This window comes from Rissa tridactyla, chromosome 14, assembly GCF_028500815.1.
Source record: "Rissa tridactyla isolate bRisTri1 chromosome 14, bRisTri1.patW.cur.20221130, whole genome shotgun sequence".
NCBI lineage: Eukaryota > Metazoa > Chordata > Aves > Charadriiformes > Laridae > Rissa > Rissa tridactyla.
The window spans coordinates 14,223,683-14,248,075 of NC_071479.1; the positions used below are offsets into that span (position 1 = coordinate 14,223,683).

At 52.7% G+C, this 24,393-nt stretch overlaps 1 protein-coding gene across 1 annotated transcript; it reads right to left on the reverse strand.

Annotated features, from left to right (window-relative positions):
- Positions 1–434: 434 nt before the first annotated feature.
- LOC128917650 (adenylate cyclase type 10-like) lies at positions 435–17,436 on the reverse strand (the record flags this gene model as incomplete). Its single annotated transcript, XM_054220998.1, has 8 exons — positions 17,403–17,436; positions 5,696–5,833; positions 5,301–5,405; positions 4,384–4,415; positions 1,610–1,639; positions 1,375–1,496; positions 707–783; positions 435–616 (listed from the first exon to the last, which is right to left on the reverse strand). Coding segments are annotated over exons 1-8 (720 nt in total), but the record flags the coding sequence as incomplete, so codon positions are not given.
- Positions 17,437–24,393: the final 6,957 nt, after the last annotated feature.

Sequence of the window (24,393 nt, forward strand, 5' to 3'; positions counted from 1 at the left end):
TCAAGTCTTCCCGCAGTCTCAAAGAGACGGCAGTGGTAACCTTCAAACCGTCCTCTAAAGGGAAGGTGAAATCCTGGCCCAGAAGAGCTGAGATTTCTGCAGGAAGACCTGAGGAAGAGTGTCCCGATGGTCCACGTTTCCCCATGGGGACCAGACCGGCCCAAAGCTTCCTGCTCGGAGCAGCTGGGACAGAAAACTCCTTGGGTCAGCATTCCCAGGGCACGTGGTGGAGCAAGCACAGCACGGAAAGCACAGCCCAAAGCCCTTTAGACCCAGCCCACAAGGCCAGGTTGTGTCTACCAAGACAGACAAACCTTCCCCATCCCTGTGGTTTCACTCCTGCTCTCTCAGCAGCTGGAGACAGCAGGGGAGAGGGGCAAAAAGCCTGCCACGCCAGGGCTTCCGACCGTCTCGGAGGACACTCACCTCTCCTCGGTGACCCCCACGAATTGATAGACAGGGCCAGGCTGCCTGAGGCCTTTCATCTCTCTCTGCGGCAGCTCCTTGAAGTAGGAAGCGGGCAGCCGGGAGGCGGCGTAGGTCACTGCATCACAGGACACCAGCCCAGGGTAGTGCACCATCATCCGGGCAGCCAAGTTCACCTTCCGGCCAAGGACTGCCAGAGGGAGAGCACGCGTTAGAGAGAGAGAGCATGCGTCGGTGTGGCCCGTGCCACCAGCCCCGCGGCACCCTTCCAGGCCAATACCTGTGTATTCGTGTCTCAGCGGGTGGCCAGTGACTCCGCAGAACACCGTCCCTCTGGTAACTGCCACAGACATTGTCCTGGCACACAGAGAAACAGCAGGGCTTGAGCAGCGCCCCAGGCGCAGTCCTGCCCGCCTGGCTTCATCCCTTCCCACACCTCCCCTCGGTGCCAGCCTGGGCCACCGGCTGTGCTGCCCTGCCAGCGTGGGTCTCGGGGACGTGGAGAGCTCAGGGGTGCAACATCTGCAGGTTGCAAGGGACAAGGGGCAGGGGCAGAGCACGGGCAGGGCCACAGCCCTCTTGTGAGCAAAGAGAGAGGGAAGAAGGCGCCCGCCATGTCACCGCCTGGCGATGACAGCCACTTGGGATCAGGTGGCTGGGCCCCATCCCCGTTCATGGGGCAGTGGCCCAGAAGGGCCTGCCTCTGGCCGCAGCGGCCTCTGGCCCTCACGAGGGCTCTTTCCAGCACGGTGGCCAGCAGAGTGTGCTTGGAGGGACTCCGTCTGGCTGCCGTGGGCTGAGCCCAGGGGTTGCCTGCACCTCTCAGGGCACTGCCTCCTTCCTGCCAGGGACAAGGGAGAGCAAGCTAGAAGGCACATCTCTTTCTGGGAAGCCCCCTTGCGCCGTCCCAGGCAGCATGCACCCCGCCGACCCCCGCCACACACTCACTCTGTTTCCTTGAGCATGGTGGAGCACGAGTTGAAGATCTCCAGAGCACTCTGCAGGGCGTGAAGGCTCTCGCAGGGCAGCTTGTTTCCAGGGAGTCCCAGCACGCAGAGGAACGTGCAGCCCTGCCCAGGACAGATGTGGAACATGTTGCTACAGCGCCTAAGAGGGAGTCTCTCCCTCGCGCTCACTGCCCACCCTCTGGCGCTGGGGGAGGCCACCGTTCCCCCCCACTCACTTTATCACACAGGAGGACTTTGTTGATGTGGCCCTTGTGAGGAGAGAGGATTTCTAGCATCACCCTGCTGGCCTCCTTGAGGACGGTGCTGAGATGCTCCGAGCTGGTACCTGCAGCAAGCTGCAGCTGGACAAAGATGCAGGTGACTGGCCGTAGCTCAGAGAGGAGGTCCATGGGCAGTCCTGCATCGAGCTGGAAGACAAGAGCACGACGGCTTCACCAGCCTGCTCTCCCGGGCTCTTACTGCCCACACCAGTACCGAGGGAGAGCAGGCGTGCTGGCGATAGCGGGTAATAGCAGAGGAAGGGATAAATCCTCCTCTCAGTGCAAAAGGGCGGGCAGGCCGCCCAGCCTGCGGCAGGCAGACGCCGAGTCATAACACAAATGACAAAGGAGAGAAGACTGCTCCGCTAACACGCCATCTGGGGACCGGTACGGACATGAGGGGAGACCCTCAGGGATGCTCCAGGGACTTCAGGGGAATCTCCCCTTTATCCCACCATCGTGTCCGCGGCACACCCAGAACCATAGCCACGGAAAAGACAGAGGGACAGGAGTCCTCCTCCTGCCACCCATGTCTCTCTGAGGACAACGCAGACAATGGTGCAGCACCGGTGCCCCCGGGCTCAGTTTCCCTGCGTTGTCATCGCAGGGCGCATTTTCTTTGATTGGTCTGTTCCCGTAAGAGCTCCATCTCTGCAAGGCACCACTTCTTCTGCCCTCCGAAAATGCAGCCCCCAGCAGCGGCGGCCTTGCCGTACCTTCCCGAGAGCAGCGACTGGTATGTACTTCCTAAGCACATCCTTGGCGTTCAGGTCACTGGGCAAGAGAAGAGCAGGCCTCATGGCACCTGAGGAGAGAAAAGGCAGGTGGTCGCTGGGTGGACGGGACTACGAGCCATTGCAAAGCAGGGCCTGGCCCTGGAACCGGGGGAGAAAGAGTCTTCTGCGCTTGCTCATGTTGCCACCTCCAGATGCTGAGGGCAGAGCTCTCCCCTGGAAGGAGGAGGCGGCAGCAGCCACCGCCCTGGGAGGCCCAACAGCCTGAGTGCTAACGGACAGAGGGAAGAGGGAGGAGGTGGTTCCTCTCTGGCCCCTGAAGCAGCAAAGCCCCACCTTTCGGGACAATCACAGAGCAAGGGGAAGTGGGCACTCACCTTCCCTTTTTGAGCGGTGTCTCACTGGGTCTTGTACGAGCTTGCGTAAGGCGTCTTGGCATTCGGACCAAGGCATCGGATCCATGCCCGTCACCTGAAGACACACAGAATGAAAGCACTGCCACTGGCCTCCCCAGGACTCCCAGGGGACAGAGCCTGCCCTCCACCGTCACTGCCCAGAGAAGGGGAGAAGTAGCCCACCTGGCTGGATGGGACAGCAGTGCTTCCTCAGAAGCACCGGAGCTGGACAGCCATTCTCCAAGCATGCCCGTCTCCAAGCAACCACAGCTCCATGGCCCACAGAGGACATTGCTGCTGGGGCTCAAACCCTCCCAGCGCCTCCTGACCCCTCAAAGCAAGAAAGCCCAGCCCACGGTTACCCTTGAGATGGAAGGACAAGACCTTCCCCTGCCTGCCCGCTTTCCCACCTACAACTCTCTCCACATTCATCTCCTCAGCCTTCCGACACCTCCCTCCTTCATGGCCAGGCCCAGGCCCTCAGAATGGCTCTCGAGGCCGTCCCATCCACCTGCCTGCACAGCTCTTGTGCCTGCGAGATGCTTGGTCCTCAGCCGGTGCTGCTCACAGAGCTCCCAGCAGGTGGCTGAGAGGACAACTTCACCTGCACCCGCAACCTCTTCGGCGTCACGAACTTCAGCCAGGCACGGGCCAAAAATGCAGAAGTGTTGCCAGCTCTCATCTCCGAAAACCGGGAGGCTCATGGTCCCTGCAGAGATCCCTGGGGAGAAGGAGAAGCAGAACTGACACAGGAACATTTGGAACTCCACAGCCCCCAGCATCTCGGCTGCTCAGAAGCTCCTCTGAAGCCCAGCGGGGAGACGGGCATTACGGAGGGGTAGAGCATCCTCCCTCCTCCTGGGGGAGACGCTGACACGAGTCCCTAAAACAGGCGTCTAGAAATAGACGAACCGAGTTGACATTGAGAATGTGTTGAGTGCGCCAGGCGTCATCCCCAGCTGCCTGCCCCAGAAGCCCAGCAAACCAGAAGCACCCTGTGGCATGGCAGAGTGCCACACAGCTGCGTCTGGCACAGCGCCCGTACCTATCTTCAGTTGGATCTTCTGCCCCACATCTGTGTCACGCCTTCCGTACTTCTTCTGGATCTGCTGGCTACAGTGCAGCACCAGGCTGATGGTCCTGGCCACCTCCTGGGGTGGTGTTCTCCACAGCACCAGCACAGCATCTCCTGGGGAAAGGGAGGGAAGGTAAAGGCTCTGCCGAGACCTGACTCTCCCCGACCTACGGTCTGGTTCTGCAGAGACAGCAGAAACCAGCTGCCGTGCGGAGGAAGATGGGCTTGTGGGAGGCCATCGTTCTGGGGGACCATGTCCTGGGCACCGGGACACCTCTCCTATCCCGGGCCAGCCACAGCAGCAGACGGCTGGCAGCGGTGACACCCCCTGTCCCGAGCGCTCCTCTGCAGCTGCAGCACTGGAGAGAGGGCACTGCTGGAGGGGTGCGTGCGTGGCCAAAGAGCTGGCTCAAGGCGCTGCACAGAGCCTCTTGAGAAGGAGCGCAGAGCAAACGGCCGCCACAGGAGTTAAATGCTACAGCTCAGTGCCCGAGGTCATCGTCGTCCCAAGAACCTACCAGCAAACTTCAAGATGTCTCCTCCAAAAATCAGGAACTCTGTGGACAGAGGGAAGAAAAGGCAGAGTCATGTGGACACCTTCTTCCAGAAGCCACCGAGCAAGGCCCTCTGCCTGAGGGGAGCACCGGGGCAAGGGTGCACTGTGGGGCACAGCTCAGGAAAGCACCGCTCCGGCCTCTCTCCCAGGCTCATGGTGGTCACAGCCCTTGTACCCGCACAGCAGGCAGGGAGGCAGGGCCTCCAGATGCCACCAGACCTCAGAAAGGTGAAGGCTGGAAGGTACCTCTGGGGTCCATCTGGTCCAAGCCCGCTGCTCAAGCCCGGCTGCACAGAGCCAGCTGACCAGGACGGTGGCTGATGGTTTCAGAATAGCTCTAAGGAGGGAGACTTCACAAGCTCCCTGGGCAACCTCTGCCAGTGCTCAGTCACCCTCACAGTCGAAAAGTGTTTCCTGATGCACAGAGGGAACCTCCTGTTCCACTCTGGGCACCACTGGGGAGAACCTGGCTCTGTCCTCTTTGCACCCTCTCTTCAGGTTGTAGGCACGTTTCTAAGGTCCCCCCCGCAAGCCTTCTCTTCTCCAGGCAAACCAGGCCCAGCTCTCTCAGACTTTCCTCATAGCACAGACGCTCCAGACCCTGGAGCACTTGCTGGATGCCCTCAGCCTGCTCTGGGCCCTGACGCAGCACTGAGACGGCTGTTCACGCCAGAGGCACCGAGGTGGCTGCTAAGAAAGTGGGTGCCTCCTCGGCCGCAGCGGGGAGCAGAAAGGACCCGTGCTGGTGCTGACCCGCCAGCAGACCCTGGCTGCGCTCACTGTTCCTCACAGAAAGCCCCAGCCCTTCCAAGGAGGCAGGACCAGGCTGCCTCCACCCTCCACCATCACGGCGCGATGCCACACAGTCCTGCAGCACGGCTCCTACCCTCCAAAATGTCGCACAGGTACTCATTGAGCGTTTGCGCCAGCTCATCAGTGCCTCTGTCCACGCCGCTCCTCTGCACGAATTTCTCGGTCAACGCAGTGAAACCTGGAACAGGGACATCCAGAAATCAGGAAATGCCCATGTGGGCCAAAAGACCTGGCAGCTGTTTCCACGATGCCCGGCCCGAGAGCCTGTAGGGGACACCTTCCCGTGCCAGCTCCGCACTGGTGGCAGCCATGATGGACCGCCCAAGGTCACCCATCCCGCTCTCTGTGGGCATCCCAACAGAAGACCTCAGCAGTGACAAGATGACCACTCTGTCTGAGGGGCTCCAAAGGGCCTGCTGTGTCCCCACATGGCTCATGTCCGTGGCTGCTCCTCCCTGCTCCCCCCACCTGAGATATCCGCAAAGAGCAGCACTCCGTGGACACTCTGAGCGGTGTCGTTGCTCCTGAGGGAGCTATCAGCAAGGAGCGAGGGGAGGAAAGCGACTGCTTTCTGCAGGTCCCCGTAGTGACGATTCCTCTCCCAGGCAGAAGCCATCGTCAGCGCCCTGCGGCACACGGGGTACCTCAGGAGAAGACGGCCGTGCCCAGCCGGGAGGAGGACGAGGACCTCACTGCACAGTGCAAGCTGCACACTGAGCCCGGGGCCTCTGTGCGGGGCGACTAGCCCTCCGCCTTCCCGGGGTGGTCACAGTCACCAGGCGGCGGCCTCCTCTGCAGGTCATCGCTTGCCCGGCAACTCACCTCACGCATCACAATCGGCTCGCAGTGACATCTTCCGTCTGTCACCGCCATTACCCGGTGTCCTGCTGTGAGCGACACGGCACTAACTTCTCTTGTAATGCTGGGGAAAACTGCACTTCTAGAACTCTCTTGTCTGAATTTGGGAAAATATGTACTTCATAGCCAGCTAGCCTATGGGGGATTAGCGGTCTCGGTGCTTTTAAGCCTTCCCAGGTGTAGAAATGAGGACTTGAGGCACTTGACCCAGGCTGGCCCACAGCATTATTTCATACCACGAAATAATTTCATACCATGAAATAATTTCATCCTTAGAGAGAGAGCTTTTTATTTTCGTCTCCTTCTAGATACAGAAATTAATATTATTTTTCAATAGCTATCAAAAGAAGAGCTTGTTCTCTATTTCAGTGCCTCACACCCAGAGTTACAGGTTTGAACGTTTTTTAAACACTGCGACCCCCGCCCAACTTCCAGACATTTTGGGGCTGTGACCCACCTCTTTTGGGGGGAACTCAGCATAACCCGCACTTCCCCCCTCGCCTGCTCCTCCGCCATGTGGGCCGGGGGACGGAGAGACAGGGAGAGACGAGGTGGGCGGAGGGGGAATGGTGGGGGTGGCAGAGCCGGCAGTACCTGGCCATCCCGGCCACCGCCGTCTCGCCCCAGCAGGCCTTTGCCACCGGCCAGAGCGGCCTGGAGCATCGGCGAGCCGTCCTGGCGCCGGAGAACATGGGCCACATTCTCTCGGCACTCGCTTTCCCACCCCGCCTCCAGAGCCAAACTGCTCAAAACTCATCCCTTTCTATGGAATTTAAAAAATCACTCAGTGCTGCAACATCCCACTTCTTTTTCTTTGTTGAAAAGGAAACAGCCTCCAGGTTTTCTGCTGAAAAACTCCCAGTCCTCCCAGCTGGCAGGGCTGCCGCTGACTCCAGCCTTACTGGGAGGCCCGTCTTGGTTTCTGGAAGGCAGCCGGTTTCCCTTTGGAATCGTTAAGGGCTAGATAAAAACGTTCCTTTGAGGTTTATTTTGAAAAATACAAGCCTTGAGAAGCCCAAGGAGAACGTTCCCACACGCCTTCTGCTTTGGGGACAGGAGTTTATCGAGGCCCAGACCTGAGGATTGGTCCTTTCAAGAGAAAAACAGAACCAAAATATAGATTATTTTTCTTTCCACTGGACATGAATATTCAGCAAAAATTAAACAAAGTTATCAAAATCTGGTGGCTCGGAAACAAAAAAATCAGCCTTTTTTATACTGTTGGGAGAGACAAGATGCCTTTCTTTCCATTTCCTTCCTTCAACTAATCAAACCCTCCATGTTCCCTCCCAAATGCCATGTTAATTTATGCAAATAAGCACCAATTAATAAAATAAACATGCAACGGGTGCTTTAAATACGACCGAGATGCCTTGCCCAGAGCAAGGACTAGTCCCTGCAGAGAGCGAGCAACCAGTGCTCCCCCAAACTGACCGTCGAGTCACAAGGTCTCGCTTGTGTCTAGAGATCCAGCCGTGGTTGCTACCCGGTCGAAGGCTGCTGTTAAAAAAACTGTGGGCACCCAGACAGAGGCCCCACGCAAACATATGGGCAGCCAGGCCTCTGGCTGCAAAGAGTGCCGGAGCCTGGCACTCGCCATGGAGGGCAGCAGAGACAACACTTGTGTCAGATGTGAACAGGTAAATGATCTGCTCATTCTGGTGGCTGAGCTGAAGGAAGAAGTGGAGAGGTTGAGGAGTATGAGAGAATGCGAGAGGGAGAGTGACTGGTGGACCCGCTCCCTGAGAGAAAGGGAAGAGGGTGAGGCCCCACACAAGTCAGAGGACCCCCTCCCCTCTCGTCACCAGGCAATAGGAGGGGATCGCAGAGACGAGGGGGAATGGAAACCGGTCCCTGCGCGGGGAAGCAGGAGAATGCCCTCCCGGCCCCTCCCACCTTCCCAGTTACCTTTGCAGAACAGGCATGGAGTCCTGCAGGAGGAACTGGCTGTTGGAGAGGAGGATGATACACCCAGGCCAGGAACATCAGAAAGACCAAGTCGCCATGGACCCAGCATCACAGCTGGCTCCAAAAGGAAAAGCAGACGGGTCATTGTGGTGGGTGACTCTCTATTGAGGGGGGCGGAGGGGCCAATATGCCGTCCAGACCCACTTCACAGGGAAGTCTGCTGCCTCCCTGGGGCACGGGTCAGGGATGTGTTAGGCAAACTTCCGGCCCTAGTAAACTCCTCTGACTACTACCCCCTCTTAGTATTTCAGGTGGGTAGTGACGAAGTGGGTAGGAGGAGCCCAAAATCGATTAAAAGAGATTTTAGAGCCTTGGGGCGACGGCTTAAGGGGTCAGGAACACAAGTTGTATTCTCCTCTATCCCTTCAGTGGCAATCATGAATGAGGAAATTAACAGGAAGAGGCAACAGGTCAACCCGCGGCTCCGGGACTGGTGTTATTGGCAGGGCTTTGGGTTTTTTGATCACAGGCTGCTATATGAGTCACCTGGCCTGCTGGTGGCAGGTGGGACGCACCTGTCCCAGAAGGGGAAAAGAATTTTGGGGCAGGAGTTAGCAAGGCTCATTGACAGGGCTTTAAACTAGATATGAGGGGGGAAGGGGAGACAACTGGGCCTGTCAGGAATAAATCCAAGGGAGGCATGCCAGGGCTTGAAGGATGGTGGGCTAGCGAGGACTCTCACTCTGACATTTCATTGGAGAGAAGGGATAGACGCTTAGAAATCATGGAAGCACCTGAAAGGGGTCTGGTGGGAAATGGGGCCCACACTCACAAAAAGGTGCTGGAGTCATTAGCACATCTGAAGTGCATCTATACCAATGCACGCAGTATGCGCAACAAACAGGGGGAGCTTGAAGCCATGATGCACCAGGGAAACTATGACACAGTGGCTATCACAGAAACGTGGTGGGATGCCTCACATGACTGGAGTGCCACAATCGATGGCTACAAGCTCTTCAGGAGGGACAGACAGGAAAGGAGAGGTGGAGGAGTGGCCCTGTATATTAGAGAATGCTACGAGAGCTCAGAAATCGAGTATAGTGATGACGGGGTGGAGAGCGTTTGGATTAGGTTAAGGGCCGATAAAGCTGCTATCGCTGTGCGAGTCTGCTATAGACCTCCCAACCAAAGCAGTGAGGCGGACGAAGCTTTCTATAAGCAGCTGGGGGAAATCTCGCGATCACTTGCCGTTGTTCTTGTGGGGGACTTTGACCTCCCGGATATCTGCTGGCAATACAGCACAGCTGAGAGGGAACAATCCGGGAGGCTCCCGGAATGTGTGGAAGATAACTTCCTCACACAGCTGGTAAGTGAGCCCACCAGGGAAGGTGCCCTCCTGGACCTGCTTCTTGTGAAGAGGGAAGAACTTGTAGGGGAAGTAAAGGTTGGTGGCCGTCTAGGGCACAGTGATCGTGAGATGATTGAGTTTCTCATTCTTGAGGAAACAAGGCGAGGGGTTAGTAAAACTGCCACCTTAGACTTCCGGAGGGCAAATTTTGACCTGTTCAGAAGACTGCTGGACAAAGTCCCTTGGGAGGCTGCCCTGAAGGATATAGGAGCCCAGGAAGGCCGGACGTACTTCAAGAGAGAAGTCTTAAAGGCACAGGAGGAGGCTGTCCCTGTGTGCCGAAAAACAAGTAGGCGGGGAAGGAGACGGGCCTGGCTAAATAGGGACCTTTGGCTGGACCTCAAGAACAAAAGGAGAGTCTATGACCTCTGGAAGAGGGGGCAGGTCTCTCATGAAGACTGTAAGGATATAGCGAAGCTATGCAGGGAGAAAATTAGGAGAGCCAAAGCGCAGCTCGAGCTCAACCTCGCTACAGCTGTTAAGGATAACAAAAAATGTTTCTATAAATTCATTAACAACGAAGGGAGGATTAGGGAAAATCTCCCTCCCTTACTGGATGCAGAGGGAAACATAGTCACAAAGGCTGAGGAGAAGGCTGAGGTGCTCAATGCGTACTTTGCCTCAGTCTTTAGCAGTGGAACTAACTGTTCCCTGGGCACCCAGCCTCGTGAGCTGGGAGACAGGGAGGGGAAGCTGCACGAGGCCATCGCAATGAAAGAGGAAGTGATCTACGACCTGCTACGCCGCTTGGATGCGCACAAGTCTATGGGACCGGATGGGTTACATCCAAGAGTGCTGAAAGAGCTGGCAGACGTGCTCGCCAAGCCACTTTCCGTGATCTACCTGAAGTCATGGCTAACTGGGGAGGTCCCAACGTGTGGGAGGATTTTTAGTACAAAGGGGTCATCCTGTGAACACTCCAAGCACCGAAGAATTGTTAACAACTGTGTAGGCCTTGTAAGTTTGAAGGTTATGTGAAAACATTGTAGCGGTGTTAGAAATGCTGAGACAAACAAGATAGGAGAAAGTGTGCTGAACTCAGCGTGCAAAATGCAGAACTTCGCCCAGGATATAGGAGGGGTGATTGTTCGCGTGGACAGATGTTTTAAGGCAATTATAATACGTTGCTTACTGCATGTACAGCTCATGCAACCAATCAGCAAATTGTCGGCGCGTGATGCGGAATCAGAATGTCTATAATAACTGAGCTATCTGTGCAATAAAGTGGCATTAACCTGATCATATTGGTCGTGGTGTTACTGTCCGAGCCTTCTGCGTCGACAAGTGGCGCCCGAACAGGGACCCTCAAATCGGTGTTGGGATCAGCGAATACCCGATGAGCAACCAACGGACGGAAGGGGCAGAAGAAGCCGGTCGATAGGTGAGTGCTGCCCCGGCACTCGGGAAGACGCTAGCGCATCAAGTTAGGGAATCTCACTCTGGCCAAGCGAGCGGCCGGGGAGGAGATGTGGTCTATGCACTCCAAAGAAGAAGAGGCGGTAGTTAAGCTCCTCCAACATATACTCTCTACGAGAGGACTGAAGTATGATACGCCTACCTTGAAGGCGCTCTTAGCATGGGCGCGGGATAAAGGACTTATCCCCACTGTTGCTGCCGCTTTTGCTCAAGATACGTGGGCTAAAATAGGAGCGGTGTTGTGGGATGAAGTAAGTAAAGGATCCAAGGAGGCACAGAAACTCTCCACCGTGTGGAGGTTAGTATCAGAGACTTTGAAAACAATGCAGGCAGAACGTGCTGCGGCCGCCTCTGCCTTTGCAGCATTAACACCCAGAGTTAAGGATGTTTCCCCCACGAGCCTTTCTTTTGGGGGATCGCCAGAAGCTGTCGTCCCTCAACCCCGGGGCTGCAGAATAACACAGGGGAATGTAGTGAGTCATGCCGTTACTGCCCTGAGCCAGCCTACTCCCGCTACAGACCCTCTTGAGACGCCTGTTTATGAAAGTGGAAAAGAGGAAGAAACTACGTTTCCTCCTCCCCCTCCCAAAGACACTGTTGTCGAAAGTACCGAAGGAGACCGCCCTGAGGATTCCAGGGATCAGCCAACGCCGTACCCTCCTCTGCCGCCCTCTACTCCGCCATCACCTGGCAGCAGCACTAGAGTACCACCTGGTGGACTGACAGACCTTCAATTCTGGGAGTTGTTAAAAAAGTTGGAAGCGTTGGAAGCTCGTCTAGACGATCAATCCAGTTCACGAGCTCCTCCAGCTTACCCTGCTCCTTTGCCACTGCCTCATCATGCCTTGTCGTGGCCGCCATTGTCGGGATTTGAGGGGCATGGGGGAGCGGTAGGAGGGGAGGAAGGATTGAAAAACCGATGGAGGGGAGAAATTAGAGACGCGGCAATTGAGGGCGTGTTTCTTGAGCCTATGGCGTTTCCGGTGTTTGCTAATGCTGGGGGTGGAAAGGATTGGGAACCGTTTGATTGGAAATTGTTAAAGGAGGCGAAACAGGCTGTTAGTTAATATGGACTAGGCTCTCCCTATACTAGGGCTATAGTGGAGCATTTATTTACTGCAAATTTACTCACACCACATGATTCAAAGCAGATTTCTCAAATGTTGCTCACCCCTTCTCAGCAGTTGCAGTTTTTCAGTGTGTGGCAGAACCTATGTGATCAGGCTGCTGCCACCCGGCGTCCTCAAGGTGATCCTTTGTATGGGGTACAGACACAGATGTTAATGGGGACGGGACCTTACGTTCGAACTGACTGGCAAGCTAATTTTGCTGTGGAGGTTTTGCAACTCAGTCAACAGCTAGCTCACAGGGCTTTGTTGGGGATTAGAGGGGAAAAAAACCCTCCTGCTTTTACAAATGTTCGCCGAGGACCTACGGAGCCTTATTCTGGGTTTGTTGATAGATTGCATGCAGCTATTTCTGCTCACCCTGACCTTGATGAGACCATGAAAGCTAAGTTTTTAGACTTACTTGCTTTTGATAATGCGAACGATAAAACCAAGAAAGCTCTTAGTACCCTACCTCGAGGCAGTACCACTGCTCAGCTGCTGGAAACAGCAGAACGGGTGCTTTCCCAAGAACAGGCTACCGTTATGGCTGCTGCTGTTGGAGCGGCGGTACGTCCGTTGGTGCAACAGCAATCAAAAGGAAAATGTAATAATAATGATAAGAAATGTTATAATTGCGGAAAATCAGGTCATTTTCGTAAAGAGTGCAGAAACGCAAGTAAGGGACAAGCGAGCGGGCAAGTAAGCTCCCCACGTCAGAGTGGAGGTAGATGGTGTGTGAATTGTCGAAGCGCCACCCATAATTCTGCGGAGTGTAGGCGATCGGGAAACCGGGTACCAAGCGCGATGCGTCCTCCTCGCGCTATGACACAAGTACAGGAGGCGGTATAGGGTGCCTGGACCGTTGCGCCAGCGCCACTGCAGGAAGCATGGGAATGGACCTGGCAACAGCAGTAGATACCACTTTAGTCACAACGGCGGTCACTCTAATTGATTCAGATCAACGAGGACTGCTGGGCCATGGACTGAGTGCTCTGTTAATTGGGCGCTCCTCCGTGTCCCGTCAGGGCATTTTTATTGTATCGAGCCTTATTAACACTGATTATACAGGGATTATAAAGATTATGGTATATACGCTGACCCCCCCGATTACCATTCCTCAGGGGTCAAAAATTGCACAATTGATATTATTTCGATTAATGGTCCCGAGGTCGCTGCCAAAACAGAGGGGTGCCGGAGGTTTTGGCTCAACAGGGTCTCCTGACGTCTTGTTAGCTATTGATATTGCACGAGGCAAGCCTGAAGAAAAGGTGGTTGTGACGCATCCTTCAGGATCGTCTATTACCCTGACTATGTTGATAGACACAGGTGCTGATGTTACGATTGTGCCTATTTCTAGCTGGCCATCAGCGTGGCCCCTTGTTCCTGCTGCGACGAGTGTAGTCGGGGTAGGGGGTCCACAAAGGACAATGATCAGCCAAACTTTAGTTTCTTTTACATTTATGGATGGAACCGTAGTCTCAGTCAAGACATACGTGATGCAGCTACCTGTCACCTTGATAGGTAGAGATGTGCTTTCTCAGCTTGGGGCTCGACTTGTGACATCGCCTTTTTAGGAGCGGTCACGGTCGAGCAGCCAACATTGAAGCTCACCTGGACCACTACAAGTCCTGTGTGGGTGGACCAGTGGCCGCTAAAAGAGGATCGGCTGCATATTGTTCAAATGTTAGTACAGGAACAGTTGGAGGCAGGTCATATTGTACCCTCAACGAGCCCTTGGAATACCCCTATTTTTACTATTCCAAAAAAAAATCAGGAAAATGGCGCCTATTACATGATCTCCGAGCCATTAATGCGGTAATGCAGGATATGGGGGCATTACAGCCAGGTTTACTATCACCTGCGATGATACCAAAAGAATGGAACTTGTTTATTGTAGATTTAAAAGACTGTTTCTTTACTATACCGTTGCATCCGGAAGATGCAGAAAAATTTGCCTCTTCCGTGCCATCAACAAATAAGAAAGAACCAGCTAAGCGGTATCATTGGGTTGTTCTGCCACAAGGAATGAAGAATTCTCCCACCTTGTGTCGAATGTTTGTGGCCTGGGCCTTACGTCCGTTTAGGGAAAATAATCCATTTTTGCTTGTATATCATTATATGGACGATATTTTAGTGGCAGGCCCAAATTTGGATGTTGAAGCAACCTTGAAGGAGTTAACTGAAACCATAGAGCAAAAGGGTCTGAAAATTGCTCCTGAAAAGGTACAAAAGAATGCACCATGGCACTATTTGGGTTGGATTATTACTCAAAGTACTGTTAAGCCTCAAAAGATTCAGCTAACGACCAAAATTAAAACTTTAATGGATGTACAGAAATTAATAGGAGATATTCAATGGGTGCGATCCGTATCCGGTATCACCAATGATGACCTGGCTCCTCTGATGGCATTGCTAGGCACCTCTACACAGGCTGAAATTTGTCGGCAACTCTCACCAACTCAAGAAAAGGCTTTAGATTTCATTGTTCAAAAAATCATGACTGGGTGCGTGCAACGCTTAACAGGAGTTCCCCTACAATTGATTGTGATAAATTCTGGGTCTGGCAGAGAACATTTGATAGGTTTGTTAGTACAACAGGTCAATTGTACGGTGTCTATAATAGAATGGGGTTTTCTATCTTACCAACCTAAGAATACTGTCTGCACTCGTATATAAATGTTTGCAAACCTTATTATAAAGGGCAGATGTCGTATCGTTGACTTAACTGGACATGAGCCAGAGGTTATATACGTTCCAATTACCCAGAGTTATCTGGATTGGCTTCTCTCTTCCTCAGAGGTTTTACAATATGCATTAACGGATTTTTCCAGACAGATAACTAATGCCTACCCACTAATGAAATTTTTGCCATTAATTCGAAATCAAACTTTTGAAGAGACTCCACGACGTTCGAATTCTCCGGTGTCTGGACTCACGGTATTTACAGATGCCGGAAAGAAATCAAAAAGGGCAGTGGTTACCTGGTGCCTTAACGGACAATGGCACTCCAAAGTACTAAATGGTGTTTTACAAGATTCTTTACAGACTTTAGAACTACGGGCAGTGGTGTGGGCTTTTCAAAACTGGCAGAATGAACCGATTAATGTTGTTTCAGATTCTATGTATGTGGTCGGTACTGTTATGAGACTGGAACGATCGATGCTTCGATCTCTTCGAAATTCTGTCTTATATCAGTTATTGTTACAATTGTTACATTTGTTAAATCAGAGAACGTATCCTTATTTTATAGTGCACATACGTAGCCATCAGCCTGATTATGGCCTGGCCATTGGTAATAATCGTGCTGACCATTTGGTTGCAGCAACCTGGGAGAACCGTCAAACCAACTTATTTGAACAAGCTCGAGTGTCTCATGAATTTTTTCATCAATCGGCTAGAGTATTAGCAAGGCAGTTTAATTTACCTATTTCTGAGACATGTGGTATTGTGCAATCCTGTCCGGATTGCCAAGGAACTGGTTTTGGGCTTGGCCTGGGCGTGAACCCACGTGGGTTGCATTCCTTGCAATTATGGCAAACGGATGTTACCCATGTTCCTGAGTTTGGAGGGCTCAAATATGTCCATGTAAGCATTGACACCTATTCGCACGCCATCTGGGCCACAGCACAAACTGGAGAAATGGCCAAACATGTTATTAAGCATATGTGTGCAGCTATAGCAGTTTTGGGGGTACCCCAGGAAATTAAAACCGATAACGGACCTGCCTATGTTTCTCAACGATTTGCTAAATTCTGTACTCCATGGGGTATACGTAAACATACTGGAATTCCTCATTCTCCCACGGGACAGGCCATAGTCGAGCGTGCACACACTACGCTGAAGGCGCTTTTGCAAAAACAGAAAGGGGGAGAAATTACCTCTTCTTCTGCAGAACGCCTTGCAAAAGCTTTAGATGTATTGAACTGTTTGCGGTTAACTGGAGAACGTGACTCACCTCCAATAGTGATTCATCACATGTCATTACGGTCTGGTTTGCAAGCAACTACACCAGGACGGGTACAGTATAAGGACTGGCAATCAGGGCAATGGAAGGGTCCAGTGGAGATAAAAATGATTGGTCGCAGATATGCTTGTGTTTTGACAGATCAAGGTCCAAGATGGGTACCAGCACGTTGGATTAAGCTGTGGAGGGAACCTAAAATGCAAGAGAGTGGAACGCGAGACGGTGATATGACCACGTGAACTCACCACTCTGGCTCTCGCAGGCTTGGCAACTGTCATATGTCCAGCTTGTAGAGGGTGTGAACCGTGCGTTCTTTGCGAGTGTAACGAGTGCAAGAAGCAGCTCTATCAACGTGCCGGATTAGCAGGGTTTTGGTGTTCGGCTTGCCTGGAAGTTCAGTATGCAAGGATACAACAGGCTGTTCGTATAGCCATTTTAACAGGGCATGACGTCGACGAGAATCATAATCGTCGGTTAGCTTGGGAAACACATTGTTGTGTGAGAGCAATTTGGAAGTATCAGGATAACTATGATCCTTTAGTAGTCAAGTGTAGCAAAGATGTTTTAATACCCCGCATTTGGAAGGTAAAACCGGAAGAGTGGGAGAAAACGAAGAAAAAGTGTGCAAGGCGATTTGGTTGGAAGCAAAAGGGAAAACCATAACGGCAACATGGGTTGGATAATTGGGATAATGATTATTGGTTTAGTGGGACCGGGAGTGGAAGGTATTACAAACATATCCCCTAGGCAGAACGTATGGGTAACATGGGCAAATCAGACAGGCAACTCGGCCTTTTGCTTATCCATGGCCACTCCATCAGATCCTTTCCGAACATGTTTGATTGGTTTTCCATTCCTGCGATTGGAGGATTTTGAAGGCTATGTATCCCAAGTCAATTTAACAAATAGTTTGCTGTTAGAATCAGAGCAGGTTAACGTCACTTGTAACCTGTTGTGAGGATCTGCAGACAGCTATTGGTGTCCAGAAGGAGTAGGACCCCTATTTCAAGGTCATCTCATTAATCATTTAAACCGATCATTTCCTCTCCCTTTGCAGGAATTGGATCTTTTGGGGTCACTTCCAGCAGTGGGACATCATGCTGGAAATAATACTGGCAGGCATATTGGCAACTTTAGCTTAGGATGTATCGAATTGGGAGGGCAAAATCCAGTATTATATAGAGGTTATGGGTTTAATATGACAGGTGCTCTCACTGGTATGCAAACTGTTACTCCCACTGTTTCATTTATTAAGAGTAATTATTGTCAAAACGGAGGTGCTGACCTAGGACTGTCGTATGGAGGGATTTGGAATAATGCATCTTTTCCTAAGCTACTTCCACCTGGGTATTTTTTGATATGTGGTGACCGAGCTTGGGGAGGCATCCCTAGTCGTTCAGTAGGAGGACCGTGTTATTTAGGCGGACTTACCTTGTTTGCTCCTGACAGGATTAGTCTTATTAGTCTTAGGAACCAGTCACGGCGATCGCGACGAACGATTACCGATTTTACCCCTGAGTGCAGTGACCGCATCGAGTTTTGGCATCGCCCGTCAAAAATTTTTGCAGGCTTGTTAGCTCCAGGTGTGGCTGCAGCCAAGGCTTTAACGGATCTAGAAAAGCTAGCCTGTTGGAGTATAAAACAGTTTAACCTGACTTCTGAGATGATTTCTGCTTTATTAACAGATGCTGAGAGTATACGACATGCTGTGCTGCAGAATCGTGCTGCTATTGATTTTTTGTTAGCACAAGGCCATGGTTGTGAGGATTTTGAAGGGATGTGTTGTATGAATTTGTCTGATCGCTCACGCTCCATTCATGACCACTTAGCCCAGTTACAGCACAATATGCATAAGCTCACTCAGGGTCATTCGTGGTTGGAGCAATTGTTTAATTCTTGGGGACTGGCTGGCTGGGTACAAGATTTGTTGAAACAGGGCCTTGTAATTTTGATTGTTGTAATAATATTGCTGATCATTTTACCTTGTTTGTTTTCTTGTCTACAAAGATCTTTAGAAGTGTCTATAGAAAAAATGTTTTCAGGTGCTTGGATTGTTCAAAAACAAAAAGGGGGATCTGTGGGAGGATTTTTAGTACAAAGGGGTCATCCTGTGAACACTCCAAGCACCGAAGAATTGTTAACAACTGTGTAGGCCTTGTAAGTTTGAAGGTTATGTGAAAACATTGTAGCGGTGTTAGAAATGCTGAGACAAACAAGATAGGAGAAAGTGTGCTGAACTCAGCGTGCAAAATGCAGAACTTCGCCCAGGATATAGGAGGGGTGATTGTTCGCGTGGACAGATGTTTTAAGGCAATTATAATACGTTGCTTACTGCATGTACAGCTCATGCAACCAATCAGCAAATTGTCGGCGCGTGATGCGGAATCAGAACATCTGTAATTACTGAGCTATCTGTGCAATAAAGTGGCATTAACCTGATCATATTGGTCGTTGTGTTATTGTCCGAGCCTTCCGCGTCGACACCAATGGACTGGAGGGTAGCAAATGTAGCGCCCATCTACAAAAAAGGCAGAAAGGAGGATCCGGGAAACTATAGGCCTGTCAGTCTGACCTTGGTAGCAGGGAAGGTCATGGAGCAGATCATCTTGAGTGCCATTACAACTCATCTAATGGACAAGCAGGGGATCAGGCCTAGTCAGCATGGGTTTAGGAAAGGCAGGACCTGCCTGACAAACCTGATCTCCTTCTATGACAAGATGACCCGATTATTGGATGAGGAAAAGGCTGTGGACATTGTCTACCTAAACTTTCGAAAAGCATTTGACACTGTCCCCCATAGAAATCTCATGGAAAAACTGGCGGCTCATGGCCTGGATGAGCATACGATCTGCTGGGTCAAGCACTGGCTGGATGGGCGGTCCCAAAGAGTGGTGGTCAATGGAGTTAAATCCAGCTGGCGGCCGGTCACAAGTGGTGTCCCTCGGGGCTCAGTGTTGGGACCGTTTCTGCTCAACGTCTTTATTGATGACCTTGATAAGGACATAGAGTGTATCATCAGCAAGTTTGCAGCTGACACGAAGCTAAGCGGGAGTGTTGATCTACATGAGGATAGGGAGGCTCTACAGAGAGACTTGGATAGATTGGACCGATGGGCCAATGCTAACGGTATGAGCTTCAACAAGGCCAAGTGCCGGGTCCTGCACTTGGGCCACAACAACCCCATGCATCGCTACAGGCTTGGGGAAGTGTGACTGGAGAGCTGCCTGGCAGAAAAGGACCTGGGGGTTCTAATTGACAAGCGGCTGAACATGAGCCAGCAGTGTGCCCAGGTGGCCAAGAGGGCCAAAGGCATCCTGGCTTGTATTAGAAATAGTGTGAGCAGCAGAAGGAGGGAGGTGATTGTCCCCCTGTACTCAGCACTGGTGAGGCCGCGCCTTGAGTATTGTGTCCAGTTCTGGGCACCTCAATACAAGAGAGATATCGAGGTGCTGGAGCGAGTGCAGAGGAGGGCAACGAAGCTGGTGAAGGGCCTGGAGAATAAATCTGATGAGGAGCGATTGAAGGAGCTGGGACTGTTTAGTTTGAGGAAGAGGAGCCTGAGGGGAGACCTCATCGCTCTCTACAACTGCTTGAAAGGCCATTGCAGAGAGGTTGGTGCTGGTCTCTTCTCACAGGTAATTAGCGATAGAACAAGAGGGAATGGCTTCAAGCTGCAACAGGGTAGGTTTAGGCTGGATATAAGGAAAAAATTCTTCACGGAAAGAGTGGTCAGACACTGGAATAGGCTGCCCAGGGAGGTGGTGGAGTCACCATCCCTGGATGTGTTTAAGGCTCGTTTAGATGTGGTGTTAAGGGATATGGTGTAAGGGAGAACTTTGTAGAGTGGAGATGATGGTTGGATTCAATGATCCCAAGGGTCTTTTCCAACCTAAATGATTCTATGATTCTATTCTATGACCCGGGGGTTTGGGGGGGACACGGGTGTTTGGGGAGTCGCGTTTTGGGGGGACGCAGGGGGTTGGGGACAGGGGTGGTTGGGGGGACTGAGGTGTTCAGGGGGGACTCAGGAGGTTTGGGAGGACCGAGGAGATCGGTGAGTTGGATTGTGGCCCCTCACGCACCATCCCCCACCCATCTCCACGCCGTACACCCCACCTCTGCCCCCGCGCCCCCCCCCAATCTTCCAGCCCCCCACAAACCCTCGTGCAAGACCTCACGTGAATCTTCATGTGAGTCTCTGTGCGAGCCCTCGTGCAAACACCCTCGTGCACTACCACCCGTCCCCTCCGCACTCCCCCACCCCCAAGCCCAACCCTCGACCCCTCCCCAAAACCCCAACCACCCCCAGGGACCCTTGTGTGAATCCTTGTGGAAATCCTCGTGTGAATCCTCGTTCAGGACCCCCGCACGCACACCCCCCGGCACTCCCCCTCCCTCCAAATCCCCCTTCAACCCCCTCCTTCATCCCCCAAATCACTGCTCCCCCCCAGCACCCTACAACAAGCCCTCGTGGAAGTCCTTGTTGAAGGCCTCGTGCAAAAATGCCTTGCACAACATCCATTCCCTTCCCCACCCCCAAATACCCCCTCAAACCCATCCCCCACCCACAAATCCTTGTGCAAACCCTTGTGTGAATCCTTGTGTGAGGCCTCGTGCGAATCCTCCTGCAAAACCCCCTCATGGGCCACCGTCCATCCCACTCCCCCCTCCCCCACGCCCTAAGTCCCCCCTCAACCCCCTCCCCAGCCCCTACAAACCCTCGTGCGAATCTTTGTGCGAGCCCCCTCGTGCCTCACCCCCAGCTCCCACACCCCTCCCCCACCCCCAAAGCCACCCCACCCCGTCCCAATCCCCTCTAAGCCCCTCCCCCAACCCCCCCAGTCCCCTAGGAACTGCCATGTGAGTCCTTGTGCGAGGCCTCGAGCAGAATCCCAATCCCACGCCACCAGTCCTGCTACGAACCCTAGTGCAGGGTCTCGTGCGAGCCCCCCCGTACCCCACGTCCTACCCCTCCCACCCCAAATCTCCCCTTCCACCCTCTCCCCCACCCTTGAAACACCCCCAGCCCTACAAACCCTACAAACTCTTGTGCGAGTCCATGTGCAAAATACCCTAAATGCCACCATCCCCCATCCCCCCTCCCCAGCCTCTGAACCCCCCCAAACCCTTGTGCAAACCCACCACCCACACCCCCCAAATTCCATCCAAAAACCCCCCCCAGCCCCCTACAAACCCTCGTGAAAATCCTCCTGCGACCCCCTCATGTGCCAACCCCCAACCTCTGCCCCCACCCCCCGAATCCACAGTGAACCCCCTGCCCCACCCCTTCAAGCGCCTTACAAAGCCTCGTACAAATCCTCGTGCAAACGCTCATCTACCATCAGACTCCCCCACCCCCTCAAAATCCCCCTCAAATCCCTCCCTCACCCCTCAACCCCCCCAGCCCCCATGAACTCTTGTGCAAACACTCGTGTGAGACCCCTGCCCTACCCCCCAATCTTCCAGCTCCCCACAAAACCTTGTGCAAACCCTCGTGCGAACCCTTGTGCAAGCCCCTCCTGTGCCACCCTCCCCAAATCCCCCCTCACCCCCTCCCCCCCCCCCACGAACACTTGTGCAAACCCTCGTGCAAACCCTCGTGCAAACGCTCCTGGGAATGCTCCCCCAGCCTCTCAACCCGCCCGAACCTTCGTGTGAACTCACCACCCCCCTCACACGTGTCCCCCCTCAACCCCCTCCCCCACCCTCTACAAACACTTGTGTGAATCCTGCAAGGGCTTGTGTGAATCCTCGTGCGAGCCCCCCTCACGCGCTTCCCCCCCCTACCCACCCCCACCCCCCGCCCCCTCCCAACCCCCCAAACCCCTCCCCCACCCCATCAAGTGTCCCCTCAGCCCCCGACGCACCCTCGTGCAAACCTTTGTGCAATACCCACCACGCATCAACGCCCACCCCACCCTGTGCCCCGATCCCCCTCCACCCACCTCCCCCGCCCCCTCATTTCCCCCCAGCCCCTGAAGAGCCCTCGAACAAACCCTGGTGTGAGGCCTTGTGCAAATCCTCGTGCCAAGTCCTGGGGTAAGAAAGGCAGGTATTGCTTTTGCAGAGGAGAAAAGCCGTTGCCATCAGAGGTGACACGATAAGGGAATGACTAAGACAACGAGGCTCCAGCAAAGGCTTGTAGAACATCTCTTATCACACAGACAAAAGGACAAACTCATTCCTACTGCATTAGTGTCTAGAAGGGCAGTCAAACATTCAACCAGGGCTAATGACATTGAGCAAGTTTTTTGTTACCAAAAAGGAAGGAAATAAACTAGTCAGATAATCCCTTTGGGTGTAGCATAGAGGGAAGTAAACAGAGGCAGGACACCCGGGAAGAATTTTAGGCGCCTTGGACAGACTGTGAACCCTGCAGTACCCAACCAAGGGGAAACAGGGGAGGGAAAAATTCGGCCGGGATTAGGAAATAAAAAGGTGTGTTTCAAGAACTGAAAGTGTGCCTACTTGCTAGGTCACCCGCTCTTGCAAGAACGTGAATAAAAACGTGCTTCACAGAGGATTCTGCCTGAGCCTATTTCATTCGGACCAGAACTTATTTCTCACAATCTGGGGGCTCATCCGGGAGCAGAAGTCATCTTCTTGGGAGTCCCTGTCGCCGAAGGATGGGAAGACGCGCCCCGTTGATTTCAATGGTCTCATGGATCGTCGGCGGGGATTCCGGGAGGAATCGACTAAGATCTCAAGACCCAGTTGGACGGCAGACTCTGTGAAGCACAGGGGCAAAAGGGATAGGTGCAGTAGGCACAGAGAGTATGACCATGACCAGGCAACTCCGTGCACGGACCAAGGTAAGGAAAATCGGACTGTTAAAGTATTGCCTTGGTGGTCGGGACATTCTAAGAGACTTGTGTGTGAGTGACTGAGACGTACTGCGGTACGAAGCGGGTGTGGAGTCCGGATCCGCGGTTCTGTAGTCCCGCGAGGGGCGCAGCCGGAGAAGGACGAAGCGAAAGGAAGGGGTGTAAGAAAAGTCTCTGTTCAGAATGGGAAATAAGGGTTCTAGGCCTAGGGATGAAAAAGGGGATACTAAGAAAGACCCCGGGAACATTCCCCCAGACAGTCCTTTAGGGGAGAATGTTGAGGTTTCAAAATGATTCTTCTTGTACAAGGGATAAAGATAAAAAGAAAATGATTTGTTCTGTTTGGACCGCATCGTGGAGGGGCCAGGGGTGGATGGGGGGGCCGTGGACATCCTGGGAAGGGTCTCAGGGGTGTCCTAGGGGTCCTGTGTCTGTCTTCGAGGATCCCAGAGGTGTCCCAGGGGGGACATGTTTGCATTTGCATTTGAATTTGTTTGGACCAAAGAACCCATAAGATCTCCTAGTGTATTTTGGCCCAAATTTGGATCTGATGAAGACTGGGTCTGTCAGACTTTAAACATGTATGTGAATAATAAGGAATAATAAGGAATTAGAAGAAGGTGAATATGCTTTTTGCCGGGTCAAGATGAATAGATTCAGGATTCAGGGACGCCCAAATCCATTTTATATGTTCCCAGCCCGGGCTGTCGCTGATGTTTCAATCGACAAAGAAATTGAATCCCCGAAGTGGGACCCCTTAGACTATTACTTGGGGGCGAGGAAGAGGGGTGAATAACAGGGGACGAGGACTGCCCCGACCACTCCTACCAGCAGCTCGGGGTTCACCGGCAGGGTGTTATCATTGTGGGAAAATAGGCCATTTGAGGCGGGAGTGCCCTGACTTGAGAAGGGAGGAACGAGTGTTGTCGTTGATGGATTTCGATTATGTAGCATAGGGAAGTCAGGGGTTCCCCAGCTCGAGGTCCCACCGGGAACCCTTGATAAATTTAAAGGTGGGACCTCGGGAAGAGGAAGCAGTCGTCTTAGTCGATACTGGAGCTTCTAGAACTTCTTTGAATTTTATACCCCAAGGGGCAAAATTGTCTAATCAATGAATAGTTGTGTCAGGAATAAAGGGTGAAGGTCTCTCAGTCCCTGTTTTTGAACCCATGATTGTGGGAAGCGAAACTGAAAAAGTGATGGGAACTCTGCTATACATACTGGAAGCTGGGAGTAACCTCCTAGGTAGGGATCTTATCACTGGTTTAGAATTAAAGATAGAAACTTTAAGAGAACAGATAATGGTACCTATGAAGTTGCTAACAGAACAGGATGAGCAAAAGATAAGTCCCGAGGTATGGGTGAGTGAAGGGAACCGAGGAGGGTTAAAAATAGAACCCCTCAGGGTAAAACTCATTCTGCATTCAAATGTGATTCGACAAAAGCAGTACCCAATTCCCCTTGAGGGAAGGCGAGGGCTGCAACCAGTAATACAAGCACTAGCCAAAGATGGGTTAATAGAACCCTGTATGTCCCCTTTTAACACTCCGATCCTGCCAGTACGAAAAACGGATGGTTCATATGGCTTAGCGCAAGACTTGAGAAAGATTAATGAAATAGTGCAGGCACGACATCCGGTGGTCCCGAATCCCTATACGCTAATGAGTAAAATTCCTCCT